This window comes from Cetorhinus maximus, chromosome 3 (assembly GCF_964194155.1).
Source record: "Cetorhinus maximus chromosome 3, sCetMax3.hap1.1, whole genome shotgun sequence".
In the NCBI taxonomy this organism is placed as follows: Eukaryota; Metazoa; Chordata; class Chondrichthyes; order Lamniformes; family Cetorhinidae; genus Cetorhinus; species Cetorhinus maximus.
Window position 1 is genome coordinate 56,301,483 of NC_135881.1, and position 18,839 is coordinate 56,320,321.

Consider the following 18,839-nt stretch of genomic DNA (forward strand, 5'->3'; position numbering starts at 1 on the left):
AATCAACCTTGAGAGGTAAATCGTAATACATACTTGCAATTAAGTAGTATTTTGTTCTGGATATGTCATTTTGTTATTTTATTAGTAACATCATCTTAAATTTAGGAGGTTTGTAGAATGTTGGTTACCGGAAAGCATCCTGTAAACCCGTCCAAATAAATAGGGCTGCTGGGTGCTACTAGCTCTCGGGAGTGGAATTATTTCATTGTCTCACTGGCATGAAGGGTGGGGAAAGAGATTTAAAGATCTTGCTCTTGCAGTTGGATAGGCCCCTTGCAAGAGGAGGAAATATATGAAGACTTATTGCATAAAGTGTCAGTCGGGCCTGCTTGCCTTGTGAATAGAGGCAAGTGTGAAACAGACTGATGGCCAGGCGTGCTGAAAGGGAACCTTTTTCCCCTAGTCAGTTATGTGAACTTGTCTGTGCAATCCTGTCTGTACCTGGATTGTTGCAGGAATTACAAGTCTTGCTCAGTTTTAAGAAAGTCCACATCTGACTGGTGCTATTTGCTTTGCATCATTTTAATTTCCGAATCTTAGGAAGAACTGGCCCTTGCTATAAACCCGTATCATCCAGAAATTGGTACCCCTGACAATACAGTACTCCCTCAATACTGCATTGAAGTTAAGCCTGAAATGGGGCTTGAACACACAACTTCTGACTGAGGCAAGGGAACTATAACTCAGCCATGGTTGACATTGTACAGTGTTTAATTTTCTTTTGAATTAACTTTAGATTCAGCATACGTTTCTGTTTTGAATTCTTTGAATTTTAATAACTAAGCAGGCAAGGAATTCAAGCAAAAACAAAAATACCTGGAAAAACTCAACAGCATCTGCGGAGAGGAATACAGTTGACGTTTCGAGTCCGTATGACTCTTCATCAGGAATTCAAGCTTTTGTTGTTTTAAATTTTCTGATTAGTTCCCTGTATTTCTAGCAATTTTTTTTCCTGGTCAACTATTATTATCATTCCCTCTCCTTTTCTACTTTTACATTGAATTTAATTATTGAACTAATGGACCCTACCAGCTGTTTTTAACTATTCCCTTACATTTACATATTCACCCCATTTTATTTCATAGAACTAGCACATCCTCCTTCGTTGTTGGACCAAAACATACTAATTTATGTTAACACTCAGACATACCACATGCTGAGCAACTGACAAGATTGCTGAGAAAGCATGAGATTGTTTATAGAGCTAAATGGATGTATCAGGTGTGCAGGAGATTCTCCAAAGGGCAGTTTCCCAGGATAATTAGTTTGTAAATGGAGGTTACAGATGGAGAAAAATATTGAAGACAATTAAATTCAGCACTTACAAGACATACTTATAATTATCCCAATAATATGCTCTGCAAACTAAGGCTAATTATGCTAGAAATCTCAGTACAAACAGAAATGCTCAATGAATTTTAGCAAGGAAGATTCTGTAATAACCCACAAGTTTCTTTTCGACTAGAACATGCATTATACATATCTATAATTGGATTCATAGCAGGGTACAAAATCTAAAGTTCAAGTTCTGTGGGAGTCATGGTTACTCCACCCTTGGTTTACAACACATTAAGAAATAAGTAAACCATCTTCTGACTTGTTGAAGGCATGATATTCATTTTTCTGAATAGTAGGGTATCAATTTCAGATATTGTGTTGATTCTCCTGATTGAACAATCTCCAAGCTCCACCAGCCCTAAAATCCTTCAGTAGGTTTATGCTTGTCCAACACTTGCACATCCCCGATTTTTAATCACTCAGCTATTGGCTGCCGTCCTTCAACTGCTAAGGCCCAAAGCTTTGGAATTCCATCCCTAAATCTCTCCACTCTCTGTCCTCCTTCCGACCTCTGTCATCTGCCCTAATATCTTCATATGTGGCTTAAAGTCAAATGTTGTTTTCTAACATTCCTGTGAAGCACTTTGCAATGTCTTACTACATTTAATGTGCTCCACACAAGTTGCTGTTGTGCATTACTATCATCTACAGCATGGTAAAGCATAGTGCATACTTACTTCATCAACATAAACAGGTTCAGGTTCTGGTTCCAGTGTCTCAACTTGAACCTCATCGCTAAATTGTACGGTTTTCTTCTCAATTTTCACTGTGAAGAATAACATTACTTTAGTGATAGCCAAAATGTACAACATGTGAAACATACACCAGCTGTTAGCTTTGCAGTTGTGCTTAACAAATTGAATACCCACTTTCCAAGTTTAGCCGCCAATAACTGAACAAATTGTTTACATGAAAGTTTGCAAAGTTATTAGCAATGGTAAATTAAAAAACTCATTGCTTTTCAAGTACAAAAACTACAATTGAATTTACTCAAATGCTTATTACTCACATAGCTCTGGTTCTGCTGTTAGGTCTGCTGTCACGAAATTTGACGGAAACAGTCCAATCCCTTGATAAGTTTCACCTTTCCACCAATTTGGATCACTATTGAGGTAGATGAAGGAATGAAGGATTATGCAGCTCAATATTTTGATAATTCAAAATGCAACTACCTCAAAATCATTATTTTATTGTATGTTATATCCCAAAAAATTAAATGTTTCTTCTTCATTTATTTATTATATTTTCTGTATGCGCTTTAAATAACCTGTATTCGCTGACCAAACATCTAATCTTTCCTGCATACAATTTGGACAAAAGCATACTGCAACTTTTCAGATATATTTAAGGCTGCTTTACTTAAATAGAATTTTCCTTCCCTATTTATTGTCTTTCTGTTTCCATGTACCTGTCATCTAGTACAGTAATGATCTCTCCAGCTTTAAAGGTAAGCTCATTATCTTCTGCAGCTTCAAAGTCATAGATGGCTCGCACCTTCCGTCCTTCAGGTTTGCTGGTCATAAGGCTCGGAGTGCTTGGATACAGATTAGAAACTGTGGTCTGCTGCTGTCGTTGCTCTTTCAATGACAATTCAATGGCTATAAAATATACAGGTATCAAAATATACGGTATTAAAATTGTAAATATTCTACTCTTCATACTTGATCTCTCAACATTATCAGTAAATAATCATGTCTTTGCAAAAGATGCCATTTGTAAGTAAAATTTTCAATTTATAAACATACCTTGTTCTTACATTCAGCCCACAAAGCTGCTAACAGGAGACATATTACATTACTATCTCACATACTTGAAGGTACAAGATCTTTGAGGGTAAAGCAAGGATATCAAAGTCATATGATGATTTAGTCAGTCTGTCTCCAAGGTAACAGAAATTATGAATTTTTATCCATAATACATTATTTATTGCATTCTTTCTTGTTGATGTCAGTACACACAGGGTTCCAATGAGATATTGGTTCTTCAAGGAGAGTGCATAATATACTCTGGTTTGCAAAAAAGCATTTCAGAAGGTACTGAGTTGCAAACCTTCACCTGCTAGCTGTGTTCATTGTGTACAGGTAGGCATTAATTGGGCTGCTCCTTTGAAAACAGTTGTGACAATGCCCATCTCATGGTTAACATGGAACAGATCAATGGAGTTTTCAGATGGACATGGAGTCAATCCAGTTAATTTAAATACAAGCATCTTTTGAATGGTTGACTTCCTAATGTAGTTATAAGGGACTGAAATTGTAAACAAAGAGTGCTCTACAAGCACTTGAAAGAAAGCTGGAGCTATACATTGGTTTGTATTAAATTACCTCACCGTGGAACTCAAAACAACTAACTAGCTGATCTGATAGTAACCTCAAATCTGCATCCCACCTACCCTGATAACCTATCACCCCCTTGCTTACCAAGAATCTATCCACCTCTGCCTTAAAAATATTCAAAGACTCTTCTTCCGCCACCTTTTCAGGAAGAGAGTTCCAAAGACTCGGCCCTCAGAAAAACGTTTTGCCTCATTTCCGTTTTAAATGGGTGACCCCTTACTTTTAAACAATGACCCCTAGTTCTAGATTCTCCCACAAGAGGAGACATCCTCGCCACATCAACCCTGTCAAAACCCCTCAGGATCTTATATGTTTCAATCAAGTCGCCTCTTACTCTTCTAAACTCCAGCAGATACAAGCCTAGCCTGTCCAACCTTTCCTCGTAAGACAACCTGCCCATTCCAGGTATTAGTCTGGTAAACCCAGTCCCAGCACTAATCCCTGTGGCACGCCATTCGCTACATCTTGCCAACCTGAAGATGACCCATTTATGCCTACACTCTGCTTGCTGCTAGCCAACCAATCCATGCCAATGTTACCACCGGCACCCCCCATGCCATGAGCTTCTATTTTCCGCAATAACCTTTGATGTGGCACTTTATCAAATGCCTTCTGGAAATTTAAGTACTGTACATCCACTGGTCCCCCTTTATCCACAACACATGTTACTTCCCCAAAGAATTCCAATAAGTTGGTTAAACATGATTTCCCTTTCACAAAACTATATTGACTCTGCCTGATTATCTTGAACTTATCCAAGTGCCCTGCTATAGCTTCTTTAATAATAGCTTGTAACATTTTCCCTATGACAGATGTTAAGCTAACTGACCTCTAGTCTCCTGCTTTCTATCTCCTTCCCTTTTTGAATAATGGAGTTAGATTTGCTAACACCCAAACTAACGGAACCTTCCCCGAATCTAGGGAGTTTCGGAAAATTAAAATCAATGCATCAACTATCTCACTAGCCACTTCTTTTAAGACCCTGGGATGAAGTCCATCAGGACCCGGGCACTTGTCAGCCTGTAGCTCCAACAATTTACTCAGTAAACTGACTTTTGTGTTTCGCTAAATATACCTAGACATTGGCACTTGCTTGGATGAGTGCGGCTACAACAACCACACAAGAAACTCTATGCCATCCAGTACACAGGAGCCTGTTTGATCCACACCTCATCCACCATCTTTTACATTCACTCCCTCCACCACCAATACACAGTGGAAGCTGCGGGTATCATATACAAGATGCACTGCAGCAACTCAGCAAGTCTCCCTTGACAGCATTTTTCAAACCTGCAACCTCTAAGAACTATAAGAACAAGGGCAACAGATGCATGGGAACACAATCACCTGCAAGTTCCTCTACAAGCCACACACCATCCTAATTTGGAACTATATCGCAGTTCCTTCACTGTTGCAGGGTGAAAATCCTGGAACTCCCTTCCTAACAGTACTGTGGTGTGTACATACAGCACATAGACTACAGTGGTTCACCATCACCTTCTCAGGGCTATTAGGGATGGGCAAAAGATGCTGGCCTTGCCAGCAATGGTCACATCCCATGAATGAGTTTGTAAAAATCTGTTGAAAAATTATTTCAGTGAACAAGTGACAAATCCATGAAGCCTGCTCCCTCATGAGATGATGGAAGCAGATTATATTGATTTCTTTCAGAAAATAACATTTGCGATACAATATATGAGTAAGTTATGGTATGACATGTGCTAAGTGTTTTTTTTAATGCATTCATGGGATGTGGACATTGCTAGTTAGGCCAGCATTTATTGCCCATCCCTAACTGCCCTCGACAAGGCGTAGTGTGCTTGGAAGGAATAGGTGACTTTCGACCTATGTATTGGAGCAGTGTCAGCCATGGCTCCGTTGATAGCATATTTGCCTGACTCAGAAGATTGTGGGTTCAAGTCCACTCCAGAGACTTGAGCACAAAAACAAAACTAGGCTGGCACTCCAATGCAGCACTGAAGGCATGCTTTACTGTCAGGGTAGCCTCTTTTGGATAAGATGTTAAACCCTGTCTACCGCCCTTAGGTGGACCTAAAAGATCCCATAGCAGTATTTTAAAGAAAAGGAGGAGAGCTGTCCCGGATATCTCGGCCTTACTTAACATCGCTAAAATAATGTACTTTGCCATTATCACGTTGCTGTTGTGGAAGCTTACTGTGCATAACTAGGCTGTTGTGTTTCTTACATTACAACAGTGACTACACTTCGCAAGTATTTCATTGTTTGTAAAGTGCTTTGTGTTGTCCTGGGTTTGTGGAAGTTCTATAATATATAGATCTTCACGGGTCCCAAAACTTTCCACCATGGGCAGATTTTCATGTCTGGCTCTCTGAAGACTAAGACAGAGATGGATTGCCATGATTAGTTAACAACTCCATAATGTTTGTATCGTGCAACTGTCAGAATGTTATATGGTAAACTACAAGGCAAAAAAAATTTGACCTTTGCTCGTCCAACAATTCCTATGTGCCTATGTAATTCTGTCAACAGCATCTTTTCGCATGCTAAGTCCTAGTCACCAATCACCAGAGTCTTCTCTGATACCCAATGGCTCATCACCTTCAACATTTTGACTTCAAAATCCTGTTAACAAATTCTTGCATAGTCATTCTCCTAAATTCCTCTAGCCTTATTTCCCAGTTGCAACCTCTGGTCTTCCAAGTCAAACACCTATACATCTTAGCTCTCCCTCCAGCATTTATGGCATAAACTTCAGCCATTACCTCTTCACAGTTTGGGATACTCTTATATACTCCTCCACCTTGCGAAATCTTCCCCATTTCAAAAGCATCCTCAAAACCAATGTCTTTAGCCTTACCTCAGACACCTTCCTGTAATATTCTTCTCCCAGTTATTACTCAACATCAGTTTCCTCAATTCTCTCCGAGGTATTTTGGGGTGTTTCAATGCATTAAAATGTGCTAAATTAGTTTAAGTTGTTTTTGATCTACTATTAGCAGCCTAGGTATAAAATTCTACCATGCTGTCAATTTTTACCAACGTACCTCAGACTGCATGTTTGCTTAAACACATTCCATTGTTACATTTGGATCTAGGTTGATGCAGCATATGGATATAGAATAAGCTCACCTTTTGCTAAGTCCTCCTCTTCTTTCTTGATTGCTGTTACATTTGGGTCCTTCGCCACCAAGGCAGGGCTCGCCTTTGCCTGTTCTGCAGCCTATCTCAACAATGTAAACAACACTGTTAACAAACAGCTCATTTAAAGGACACAAATTTGTATCTTCAAAAATTTCACAGCAGTGCCTGACAAGTAGTCAGCCTGAACTACACAGTTGGCAATTCGTGCAGGCAATACAATTACCAAAAAAGCAATACAATTACCAAAAATAAACTACCTGAGAACCTGCAGCAGGGAATGTAACTCCTTGTTCCTTCAGGTTTTTTATCATAGCAGATATGAGACTAAGCTGAGGGTCATTCTTAAATTCCTCTGCCCATTCAACCATGAGGGCTTTGAGTTTTTCACAGACTTTTGGGTGACCCTGAAATAAAGATCAAGATTATAGAACACCCTAAGGTGGCATGTTAAATTGCTGTCAATGTAACTGAGTTGGCAGTAGTTATTTTATTCTGACACCAGAAATTGTTATCTCACATATTGCAGATTATCAACAAACATCAAGAAACATGGTCTTTTTCACTCTTTGAATGCAGCTCAACTTCTAAATATGAACAACAGCTTGTATCTTGCAAGAAAAAAGGCAAGGGAGGGTGGGAAAAACCTTACATCGCCATTTTTGCAGGCATTATAAACCAGTTGTTTCCATCCATTCTGTTGTACATAAAATCTTGTTCTGAATCACAACTTTAGCAACAATGGAGCAAGGAAAAAACAACAGGAAATACCCAAGAAATACTCACAAGCTTCTTGCAGCGACTAGTTTAAAAAGAGCACTGGGGGACACACGGAGAGTGAGTTTTGTACAACAAAGTTAAAACCAAAGAGCATAGGGTAGATTATTCCTCCTTGCCACAATATCCCAGGTTTAGTGAAAAGGGAAAAAAGAGCTCCTTTATGTCCCAACATGGTTTCCTAGACTGTGTGGTAATGTTATGAGCTTGTGTCTATAGTAGATATAGGCCAACATTAGTATTTTAATTGGACAGCAAAGGCCATTTCTGGTTTCTAATGGTTGCCATTGCATCAGTTGGGTTTCCCAATATAAGAGTGCCCAAGGAAACTGGAGCAAAGGCCTATCCTCAGAACCCTGCAAATCCTCTGATCTGGTCTGCAGGGTCCTGAAGATAGGACAAAGACTAACTTAGCAAGTTTCAAATGTTTCCTAAATAACTTGTGGATAGCCTACATGCCTCGGGAGATATTAAAAGCACAGACTTTTAATCTTTCATCACTCACAGAATCTTCACAATGCAGAAGGAACCCATTCACCCCATCGAGTCTACACTGGCTTCCTAAAAGAGCATTCTACCTAGTCCCACTCCCCTGCCTGATCCCCATAATCTTGCATTTTCTCTCTTTTCAGGTAGCAATCCAATTCCCTTTTGAATACTTTGATCGAACCTGCCTCCACCACCCTCTCAGGAAATTTGTTCCAGACTCTTAACCACCCTCGGGGTGAAAAAACTTTTCGTCACATCACTTTTACTCCTTTTGTCAATTATTTTGAATCTGTGTCCTCTAATTCTTAATGCTCTATTGAATGGGAACAGTTTCTTACTATTTATCCTGTTCATACCCCTCAGGATCTTGAATACCTCTATCAAGTCATCTCTCAGCTTTCTTTTCTCCAAGGAAAACAGTCCCAACCTCTCTGATCTATCCTGATAGTAACTATCTTGTCCCCAGAATCATTCTTGTGCATCTCCTCTGTATTCTCCCCAATGCTTTCACATCCTTTCTCGAGTATGATGCCCAGGACTGGACGCAATACTCCAGATGAGACCTAACCAGTGTCTTTTAAAAGTTCAACATAACTTCCTTACTCTTGTACTCAATGTCCCTATTAATAAAGCCTAAGATACTATATGCTTTATTAACTGCTTTCTCAACATGCCCTGCCATCTTCAATGACTTATGTACATATTCACCAATGTCCCTCTGTTCCTGCACCTCCTTTCGAGTTTCTCCCTTTATTTTATATTATCTCTCCATATTCTTCCTGCCAAAATGAATCACCTAACACTTCTCTGCATTGAACTTCATCAGTCACTTGTCAGCCCAATCCACCAACATGCATACGTCCTTTTGAAGTTCAAGGCTATTCTCATCACAGTTGACAACGTTTTCAATTTTATCATCTGCAAATTTTGAAATCATGCCCTGAACACCACAGCCTAGGTCATTAATATACATCAGGAAGAGAAAGACTCCCAGCACTGACCCCTGGGGAATTCCACTACAAACCTTCCTCCAATCTGAAACACAACCATTTATCACTACTCTGTTTCCTGTCACTCAGACAATTTCTTATCCAAGTGCCTATTTTCCCTTTTATTCCATGAGCTAGCATTTTGCTCACAAGTCTGTTGTGCGGCACTGTATCAAATGCCTTTTGAAAATCCATATACACCACATCAATAGTGTTGCCCTTATCAGCCTTCTCTGTTACCTCCTCAAAAAACTCCAGCAATTAGTTAAACATGGTTCTTTCTTAATGAATCCATGCTGGCTTTCCTTAATTATTCTGCACTTGTCTAAGTGACTATTGATTTTATCCCATACTATAGTTTCCACAAGTTTCCCTACCATTGAAGTCAAACTGACTGGTCTGTAGTTGCCGGTTTTATCTTTGCACCCCTTTTTGAACAATTTTCCCAATTCTCCAGTCATTCCCTCCACCACCGACACACAGTGGCAGCAAAATAAGGCTCCCTTCCTAATAGCACTGTGGGTGTACCTACACCACATGGACTGCAGCAGCTCAGGAAGGCAGCTCGCCAATGACGTAGGGTCAGATGATGTAGAATCTGTCTGGGTAGAGTTGAGGAACCACAAAGGTAAAAAAACCATAATGGGAGTTATGTACAGGCCTCCGAAAAGTAGTCAGGATGTGGAGCACAAGATACACCAGGGGATAGAAAAGGCGTGTAAGAAAGGCAAGGTTACAGTGATCATGGGGGGTTTCAATATGCAGGTAGACTGGGAAAATCAGGTTGGTAGTGGATCCCAAGAAAAGTAATTTGTGGAAGATGGCTTTTTGGAGCAGCTTGTGGTGGAGCCCACTAGGGAACAGGCAATTCTAGATTTAGTGATGTGTAATGAGGCAGATTTGATAAGGGAGCTTAAGGTGGAGGAACCCTTAGGAGGAAGTGACCAGGGGATTGGGAAGCCTACAAAGACCAACAGAGGACAACTAAAAAAGAAATAAGGAGGGAGAAGATTAAATATGAGGGTAAACTAACCAGTAATATAAAAGAAGATTGCAAGAGTTTTTTTAGATATATAAAGGGTAAGAGAGAGGCAAAAGTGGACATTGGGCCGCTGGAAAATGACACTGGAGAAGTAGTAGTGGGGAACAAAGAAATGGCGGAGGAACTGACTTTGCGTCAGTCTTCACAGTGGAAGGCACGAGTGATATCCCCAAAGTTCAAGAGAGTCGGGGGGCAGAGTTGAGTATGGTGGCCATTACCAAGGAGAAGGTGCTAGGAAAACTGAAAGGTCTGAAGGTGGATAAATCACCTGGACCAGATGGATTACACCCCAGAGTTCTGAAGGAGATAGCTGAAGAGATAGTGGAGGCGTTAGTGGCGATCTTTCAGGAATCACTGGAGTCAGGGAGGGTCCCAGAGGACTGGAAAATCGCTAATGTAACCCACCTGTTTAAGAAGGGAGTGAGGCAAAAGACGGGAAATTACAGGCCGATTGGCCTGACCTCGGTCGTTGGTAAGATTTTAGAGTCCATTATTAAGGATGAGATTTCAGAATACTTGGAAGTGCATGGTAAAATCGGGCAAAGTCAGCATGGTTTCATCAAGGGGAGGTCAGATTGACAAATCTGTTAGAATTCTTTGAGGAGGTAATGAGTAGGTTAGACAAAGGAGAGCCAATGGATGTTATCTATTTGGGCTTCCAGAAGGCCTTTGACAAGGTGCCGCACTGGAGGCTGCTCAGTATGATAAGAGCCCATGGTGTTAGAGCATGGATAGAAGATTGGCTGTCTGGCAGCAGGCAGAGAGTGGGGATAAGGGGGTCCTTCTCAGCATGGCGGCTGATGACTAGTGGAGTTCCGCAGGGGTCAGTGTTGGGACCACAACTTTTCACTTTACACATTAATGATCTAGATGAAGGAACTGAGGGCATCCTGGCTAAGTTTGCAGATGATTCAAAGATAGGCGGAGGGACAGGTAGTACTGAGGAGGCAGGGAGGCTGCAGAAGGATTTGGACAGGTTAGGAGAATGGGCAAAGAAGTGGCAGATGGAGTACAACGTGGGCAAGTGTGAGGTCATGCACATTGGTAGGAAGAATAGAGGCATAGACTATTTTCTAAATGGGGAGAGAATTCAGAAATCTGGAGTGCAAAGGGACTTGGGAGTCCTAGTCCAGGATTCACTTAAGGTTAACTTGCAGGTTGAGTCGGTAGTTAGGAAGGCAAGTACAATGTTGGCATTTATTTCAAGAGGACTAGAATTTAAAAGCAGGGATGTGCTGCTGAGGCTTTATAAGGCTCTGGTCAGACCACATTTAGAATATGGTGAACAATTTTGGGCACCATACCTCAGGAAGGATGTTCTGGCCCTGGAGAGGGTCCAGAGGAGGTTCACGAGAACGATCCCAGGAATGAAAGGCTTAACATATGAGGAACGTTTGAGGACTCTGGGTCTATACTCGATGGAGTTTAGAAGGATGAGGGGGGATCTGATTGAAACTTACAGAGTACTGAAAGGCCTGGATAGAGTGGACGTAGGGAAGATGTTTCCATTAGTAGGAGAGACTAGGACCCGAGGGCACAGCCTCAGAGTAAAAGGAAGACCTTTTAGAACAGAGATGAGGAGAAACTTCTTTAGCCAGAGAGTGGTGAATCTATGGAATTCATTGCCACAGAAGGCTGTGGAGGCCAGGTCATTGAGTGTATTTAAGACCAAGATAGATAGGTTCTTGATTGGTAAGAGGATCAAAGGTTACAGGGAGAATGGGGTTGAGAAACTTATCAGCCATGATTGAATGGCGGAGCAGACTCGATGGGCCGAATGGCCTAATTTCTGCTCCTATGTCTTATGGTCTTACCACCTTCTCAAGGGCAATTACAGGTGGGCAACAAATGCTGGCCTTGCCAGTGACTCCCATATCCCATGAAAGAATAAAAGTAAGACTTGTCTTGAGAGTAAGAGCAATGGGATTAGTTTTCTCTAATAAAGAACCAGCACAGTCTTGATAGACGAAATCCTTCTATGAATCCAAATAATATTCCAATTTAAGATCATTGCAGAGCTTTCCAATGCAGTCGAAATTTGCCTTTATAAATGTACTCCTGTACCTCCGAGCACAACAGCTGTTGATTGCAATACCTGACAGTTGCCTGCTGAATTTTCAGCTCAGCATATGGGCATGCGCCCAACACACACAAGCGTGAAATAGCATGCGATGACATTGGGTGAGCGTCCCGACGGCATCACGCAATCGCGCGATATTTCGGTCAGTCGGTGGGCACGCGCGGGAGTCGGCACTGTGCCCCCGACAATTAAGAGGGCTGTTAAGCCAATAATTCATTAATTAAATGGAATTTTTCCCTGCCCGTCCAACCTTAAGGTTGGCGGGTGGGTGAAAAGGCCAAGCGGCCTTTGGATTTTTGAGGAATCCTCATCCACATGCAGGATGAGGTTTCCGATGCTGATTAAAATGAAAATTAAAATGTTTAAATCTCATTTCTAACATATCCCTACTCATGTGAGAGAGGCACATGAGGGGACATGTTTTCCTTAATTTTACCATCTTTATTTGTAAAGGTAAAAACTTCAGCTCCCTGAGGCAGCTCTGTGCCTATAGGGAGCTTTCTGTGAGCGCACCCACGCACATGTGCTGACTTCCATGCTCGCCCTCCTCCCACCAGCCCCCCACAACCAGGCAGCGCTGAGCGTCTCCGCGTGTCAATTGGCCAGCCAGTGTGAAATTACAGTCCGGGCCTGATTGCGGGCAGTGGACCGTTGCGCAGCCTCTTCCAGGCCTGCCGTCCGATGAGGGGAAAATCCTCCCCACTGAGTTGATGAGCACAATCAACAGCTCCTGACCATTTCTAACCCAAGCAAAAATATTCACCTTCAACACATAAACCCTTCAAACAGGCACATTTGGGTTGCATCGAAAAGCTTCGTAATGATTTTAAAATCCAGCACAATGCGTGGAAGCACTTGAAATGCTTTAATTTGCTTTCCTCATTGTTAATTCATATTCAGCTTCCGGTTTTCTAACTCATCAATCTCCAAGGAATATAGCAGACAGCAGCTTACAATGGAAAAATGATCCAAATACAAAACAGTCTATGATATTATCTGTATATTAATTCAATCAACAAGGTCAGTTATCCTTCCAACCAACCATAATTTTACATAGACAAGAAAGAATAATTTGCTAAATGAAATTTAAAAGGGGAGCACCAATAATAATCCTTCCATGAATATTCATGATTATTTTCAATTTTTTTTAACAATAATGCAATATTGTCCTAAACTTATGCTGAAACATATTCAAACACACATCAAAAACCATGAGAGCAACAAATGACAGCTGCTGAAACTCTGCATTCATTTTCATGGTGTTTTCAAGTGTTATTATGTGTTATTTTAGCCACGGTTATGGTGGTGAGAGTTCTTACTTCAGTATAACATTTGAGGATTCGGAGTGCATGGAATATGCAATTAATTCCAGCGATCTTCTAACCTTCATATATGGTCTCTCATTAAAGCAGTATTTGTAGGATTACTTCAGTGTTTCAATATCCCTTCAGTCTAGAATTCTGTTCAATTATGAGAACAATCAAGAACTAGCTAACAGGAAAAAGCAGATGATTTGGCCTGGTTAGGGTAAGTAGATTGACACTTCCATCTCAAGTCCAATGACTGAACAAATCCCATCGTGTTCATTATTTGAATAACTTGCTATTTCGCTTCTTTGGTAGAATGAGTAACGCAATTCTTCAATTCACTTAAATCATAAATGAAGAATAGTAGCAAAACCACTTGTCCACTATGAAACCTGTGCTTTAAAAATGAAGAATTTGGACAAAATTAGGAGACACTACAGGGCATCAGGAATTTGGGAATAGAGAAAGACAAAGGTGCATTTGCAAAAGAAGAATTTTAGCTTCAAACTATTTTGGGCCTTTGCAAAAATACTTACTGTTAACACATACTACTCTCACTGACACAAAAACGCAAGTCCTGCTTGCATTAGGAAGATCTGCGATTATCTTAAAAATCACACATTGTAAGGTTGTCCATAAGACATAGGAGCAGAAATTAGGCCATTCGGCCCATCAGGTCTGCTCCGCCATTCAATCATGGCTGATAAGTTTCTCAACTCCATTCTCCCGCCTTCTCCCCGTAACCTTTGATCCTCTTACCAATCAAGAACCTATCTCGGTCTTAAATATGCTCAATGACCTGGCCTCCACAGCCTTCTGTGGCAATGAATTCCATAGATTCACCACTCTCTGGCTAAAGAAGTTTCTCCTCATCTCTGTTCTAAAAGGTCTTCCCTTTACTCTCAGGCTGTGCCCTCGGGTCCTAGTCTCTCCTACTAATGGAAACATCTTCCCCACGTCCACTCTATCCAGGCCTTTCAGTATTCTGTAAGTTTCAATCAGATCCTCCCTCATCCTTCTAAACTCCATCGATCATAGACCCAGAGTCCGCAAACGTTCCTCATATGTTAAGCCTTTCATTCCTGGGATTGTTCTCGTGAACCTCCTCTGGACCCTCTCCAGGGCCAGAACATCCTTCCTGAGACAAAAACAAAAATAAAAACAAAAAACTGCGGATGCTGGAAATCCAAAACAAAAACAGAAATACCTGGAAATACTCAGCAGGTCTGGCAGCATCGGCAGAGAAGAACAAAGTTGACGTTTCGAGTCCTCGTGACCCTTCAACAGAACAAAGTAAAAATAGGAGAGGGGTGAAATATAAGCTGGTTTAAGGTCGGGGGGGGGGGGGGGGGAGTGTGTGTGGGGTGGTTGTAGGGACAAGCAAGCAGTGATAGGAGCAGATAACCAAAAGAACAAAGAGGTGTTGAAGGTGGTGATATTATCTAAAAGAATGTGCTAATTAAGAATGGATAGCAGGACACGCAAGGTACAGATAGCTCAAGTGGGGATGGGGTGAAATAAGACTAAAAGGGCATAAAAGGTATAGATTTAAAAATAATGGAAATAGGTGGGAAAAGAAAAATCTATATAAATTATTGGAAAAAACGAAAGGGAGGGGGAAGAAACGGAAAGGGGGTGGGGATGGAGGAGGGAGTTCAAGATCTAAAGTTGTTGAACTCAATATTCAGTCCGGAAGGCTATAAAGTGCCTAGTCGGAAGATGAGGTGCTATTCCTCCAGTTTGCGTTGAGCTTCAATGGAACAATGCAGCAAGCCAAGGACAGACATGTGGGCAAGAGAGCAGGGTGGAGTGTTAAAATGGCAAGCGACAGGGAGGTCTGGGTCATTCTTGCCGACAGACGAAGGTGTTCTGCAAAGCGGTCGCCCAGTCTGCGCTTTGTCTCTCCAGTGTAGAGGAATCCACATTTGGGAGCAACGATTGCAGTAGACTAAGTTGGGTGAAATGCAAGTGAAATGCTGCTTCACTTGAAAGGAGTGTTTGGGCCCTTGGACGGTGAGGAGAGAGGAAGTGAAGGGGCAGGTGTTGCATATTTTGCGTATGCATGGGGAGGTGCCGTAGGTGGGGGTTGAGGAGTAGGGGGTGATGGAGGAGTGGACCAGGGTGTCACGGAGGGAACGATCCCTACAGAATGCCGCCAGGGGGGGTGAAGGGAAGATGTGTTTGGTGGTGGCATCATGATGGAGTTGGCGGAAATGGCGGAGGATGATCCTTTGAATGCAGAGGCTGGTGGGGTGATAAGTGAGGACAAGGGGGACCCTATCATGTTTCTGGGAGGGAGGAGAAGACGTGAGGGCGGATGCACGGGAGATGGGCCGGACACGGTTGAGGGCCCTGTCCACTACTGTGGGTGGAAAACCTCGGTTAAGGAAGAAGGAGGACGTGTCAGAGGAACTGTTTTTGAAGATTCTGTTCTGATGATACTACCTTCAAAAACAGTTCCTCTGACATGACCTCCTTCATCCTTAACCGAGGTTTTCCACCCACGGTAGTTGACAGGGCCCTCAACCGTGTCCGGCCCATCTCCCGCACATCCGCCCTCATGCCTTCTCCTCCCTCCTAGAAACATGATAGGGTCCCCCTTGTCCTCACTTATCACCCCACCAGCCCACGCATTCAAAGGATCATCCTCTGCCAGTTCCGCCAACTCCAGCATGATGCCACCACCAAACACATCTTCCCTTCACCCCCCCTGGTGGCATTCCGTAGGGATTGTTCCCTCCGTGACACCCTGGTCCATTCCTCCATTACCCCCTACTCCTCAACCCCCACCTACGGCACCTCCCCATGCCCACGCAAAATATGCAACACACAATAGCAACATACAGCTCTCAGCTGAAACAGGCAGGAGCCCCTAAGAAGAACTCTGAGAGACATCAGGGGGGGTTTTCTCTCCGCCACAGGAGTCAAAGAAGGAAGCATTAAAAAAAATCAGCTGCTGTTCTGCTGAAAGAGTCCAGGCAACCTTTAAGTGCTGCAACCACAGAACTAATGAGGAACAAGAACCTTCTCTCTCAAAATCTGCTTGACCGGCTGAGTCCACCTGAAAAAGGCAAGCACTGACTGGTCGACTGCAGAAGCCAGCGCAGCTGCTAAGCTGAACCTCAAGTTTTAACCCTTCACTTCGGAAAGACGGAACTCAAACAACGGTCCCACAATGATATCTCACAGAGAATTTTTAAATCTCATCTTTAAATATCTTATTTTTAGATGTTTTTAATCTTTGTATCTGTATTTCAGTTAATAATAACTTTATCACTTTTACCTAAATAGCTTTCAGCAATAGTTTTTGTAATAAACTAACCTTTATATTGTTTAAGGCTAAAGCTTATCTGCTGGGTTATTTTCAAATTGAGCCACTCCAATTACAAGCTGGCTACATACACTCACACATATAAATTATTAGCTCACAGGCCACTTTGAGGAAACATCTTTTATGTATTTGTGACACTGGAAATACACATTAACAAAAGCAGATAATTTCTAAAAATGTAAATAATATTGAGGGAAAGCTAGGCCATGTAGTTGAAGGCACAGAGTTTTATTTTATCTCAAATGCAAATAGTACCACCGTCCCACCAAGAGGGATTTTATATTTTCTGAATTATTAGGGGGCCCCCAATAACGTTGGAAATTCAGACATTATTATGGATCCCACTTAGAATAACCACCAAGTGCAATAAAAAAAAATCCACAACACAGCAACAAATGGGCTTTACCAAGGAGATGGGACCAACTCAATGGCTTCAACTTCTGTGAGGGGAAGACCACACCCTCCCCGCCAACGCCCCCTTGCCCCCTCCACCCTCCACCCTGCAAACATCGATAGAAAGCCAAAGACAACATCAGTAGTCCAGGACATGTCTTAATCATGCACAGCAAAAGAAATAACAGTCTAGGATTTCCGATCTACGGTGGGTTGTACCCGGGAGGCACCCCAGAAGATATTCCTGGGGGCCTCCCCACTGAGGTCCCCACGCAAGGATTGTATGGGAATTGCCCAGGAAACTCAAACATCCGATGGGCAATTACCCTGCACTGGGAGCCATCCGATACTCCAATTTAAATCGGAGATTTCAGATGGTTCTGACTGTCTTAGCAGAATGGTTAACTGGGAAAAGTTAGAAGAATTAAAGCCACTTCTAATTCCTGGATAACGTTTATTGATTCCCCACCCCCCCACACCCCGCAATTCCACCCCCCATATCTTCAACTACCCTTCCAACTCCAAACTAGCCTCCTGACTCCCCCATCCCCCCGACTAACCTCCCAACAACTCTTCCAGCTACCCTCCCTACTACCTCCCACCCACCGACAAGCATCCTGACCAGCTAACTACCCTCCTGATGCCCCGCCCGACCACTACCTCCACTACCCCCCACATCCCCAACTACGCTCCCGACACCCCCAGCTGCCCACCCGTCTGATTGACCACCCAACACCCATCCGAACCTCCACAACCCTTCCAACCACACCCCCACCTCTAACCAACCACCTGACACCCTCCAACCCCCCACCCGACTACCCTCCTGATACCCAACTATATCCCAACCCCTGACTGGCCATCCGACACTCCCCCAACTTCCTTCCCGGCCCCCAACTAACACGCCCAACTACCTGCCCACTCCCAACTACACACCCACCGCAACTACCCCTCCAGCCCCCCGACTGACCACATGATCCCCCCCAACTGCCCTTCCAACCCCTCCAAATGAACCCCCAACACCTCCCCCACTCATCCTCTCCACCCCCTCATCCCGACCCATCCTACCCACTTAACTTACACAATTACCTTCTCCCTGGCTTCTCAGAGTGGTTGGGACCTTTAAGTTTACCTGCTTTACAGCAGCTAGTACTTTCCTGCAACTCTGCTATCCTGCACAGAAGGCCTCAGGCAACTGATACGCTGCACATTTCTCACTCAGGCCAAGTCGGAAGGTCTGACATGAAATGTGCAGCTCCCGACTAAGGTAAGTAAAAAGGGGCAAAGTGACAATCCGGCTATGATTGTCTCTCCTCGTACGCTCTGGCCCTACTATTCCTAATTCCACAAACACTGAAATCTATAGAATATACAATTTTTCAGACACAGCACGCTAAGCTCCAGATAACATGAGTCAGATGACTTCACAAACCTCCTGGGATTTCTTTGTTGGCCAGGCCCCTAGTTTGAAAACCTGTAGTCTAAACAGATAATGAATTCCTAGAACGCAGATGGGCCAATTGGTAACTCAGAACTCACTACTGAGTTCGCACAATCTAACTTGCTGTTGGGGCCAAACATAGGAAAGATACTTTTTACAATGTATTATTTTCATTTCCTATACATTTGCCACCACAAGA

The 18,839-nt window shown here is 42.7% G+C and overlaps 1 protein-coding gene across 1 annotated transcript in view; it reads right to left on the reverse strand.

Annotated features, from left to right (window-relative positions):
* Positions 1–18,839, reverse strand: part of LOC144678650 (signal transducing adapter molecule 1-like) — an 83,030-nt gene that overhangs the window by 23,001 nt on the left and 41,190 nt on the right. Inside the window, exons 5-9 of the mRNA XM_078538402.1 lie at positions 7,055–7,201; positions 6,786–6,876; positions 2,747–2,936; positions 2,348–2,442; positions 2,016–2,104 (exon numbers count right to left, since the gene is read on the reverse strand). Coding sequence (XP_078394528.1) covers positions 2,016–2,104; positions 2,348–2,442; positions 2,747–2,936; positions 6,786–6,876; positions 7,055–7,201 — 612 coding nt within the window. The remainder of the gene's footprint in view (positions 1–2,015; positions 2,105–2,347; positions 2,443–2,746; positions 2,937–6,785; positions 6,877–7,054; positions 7,202–18,839) is intronic.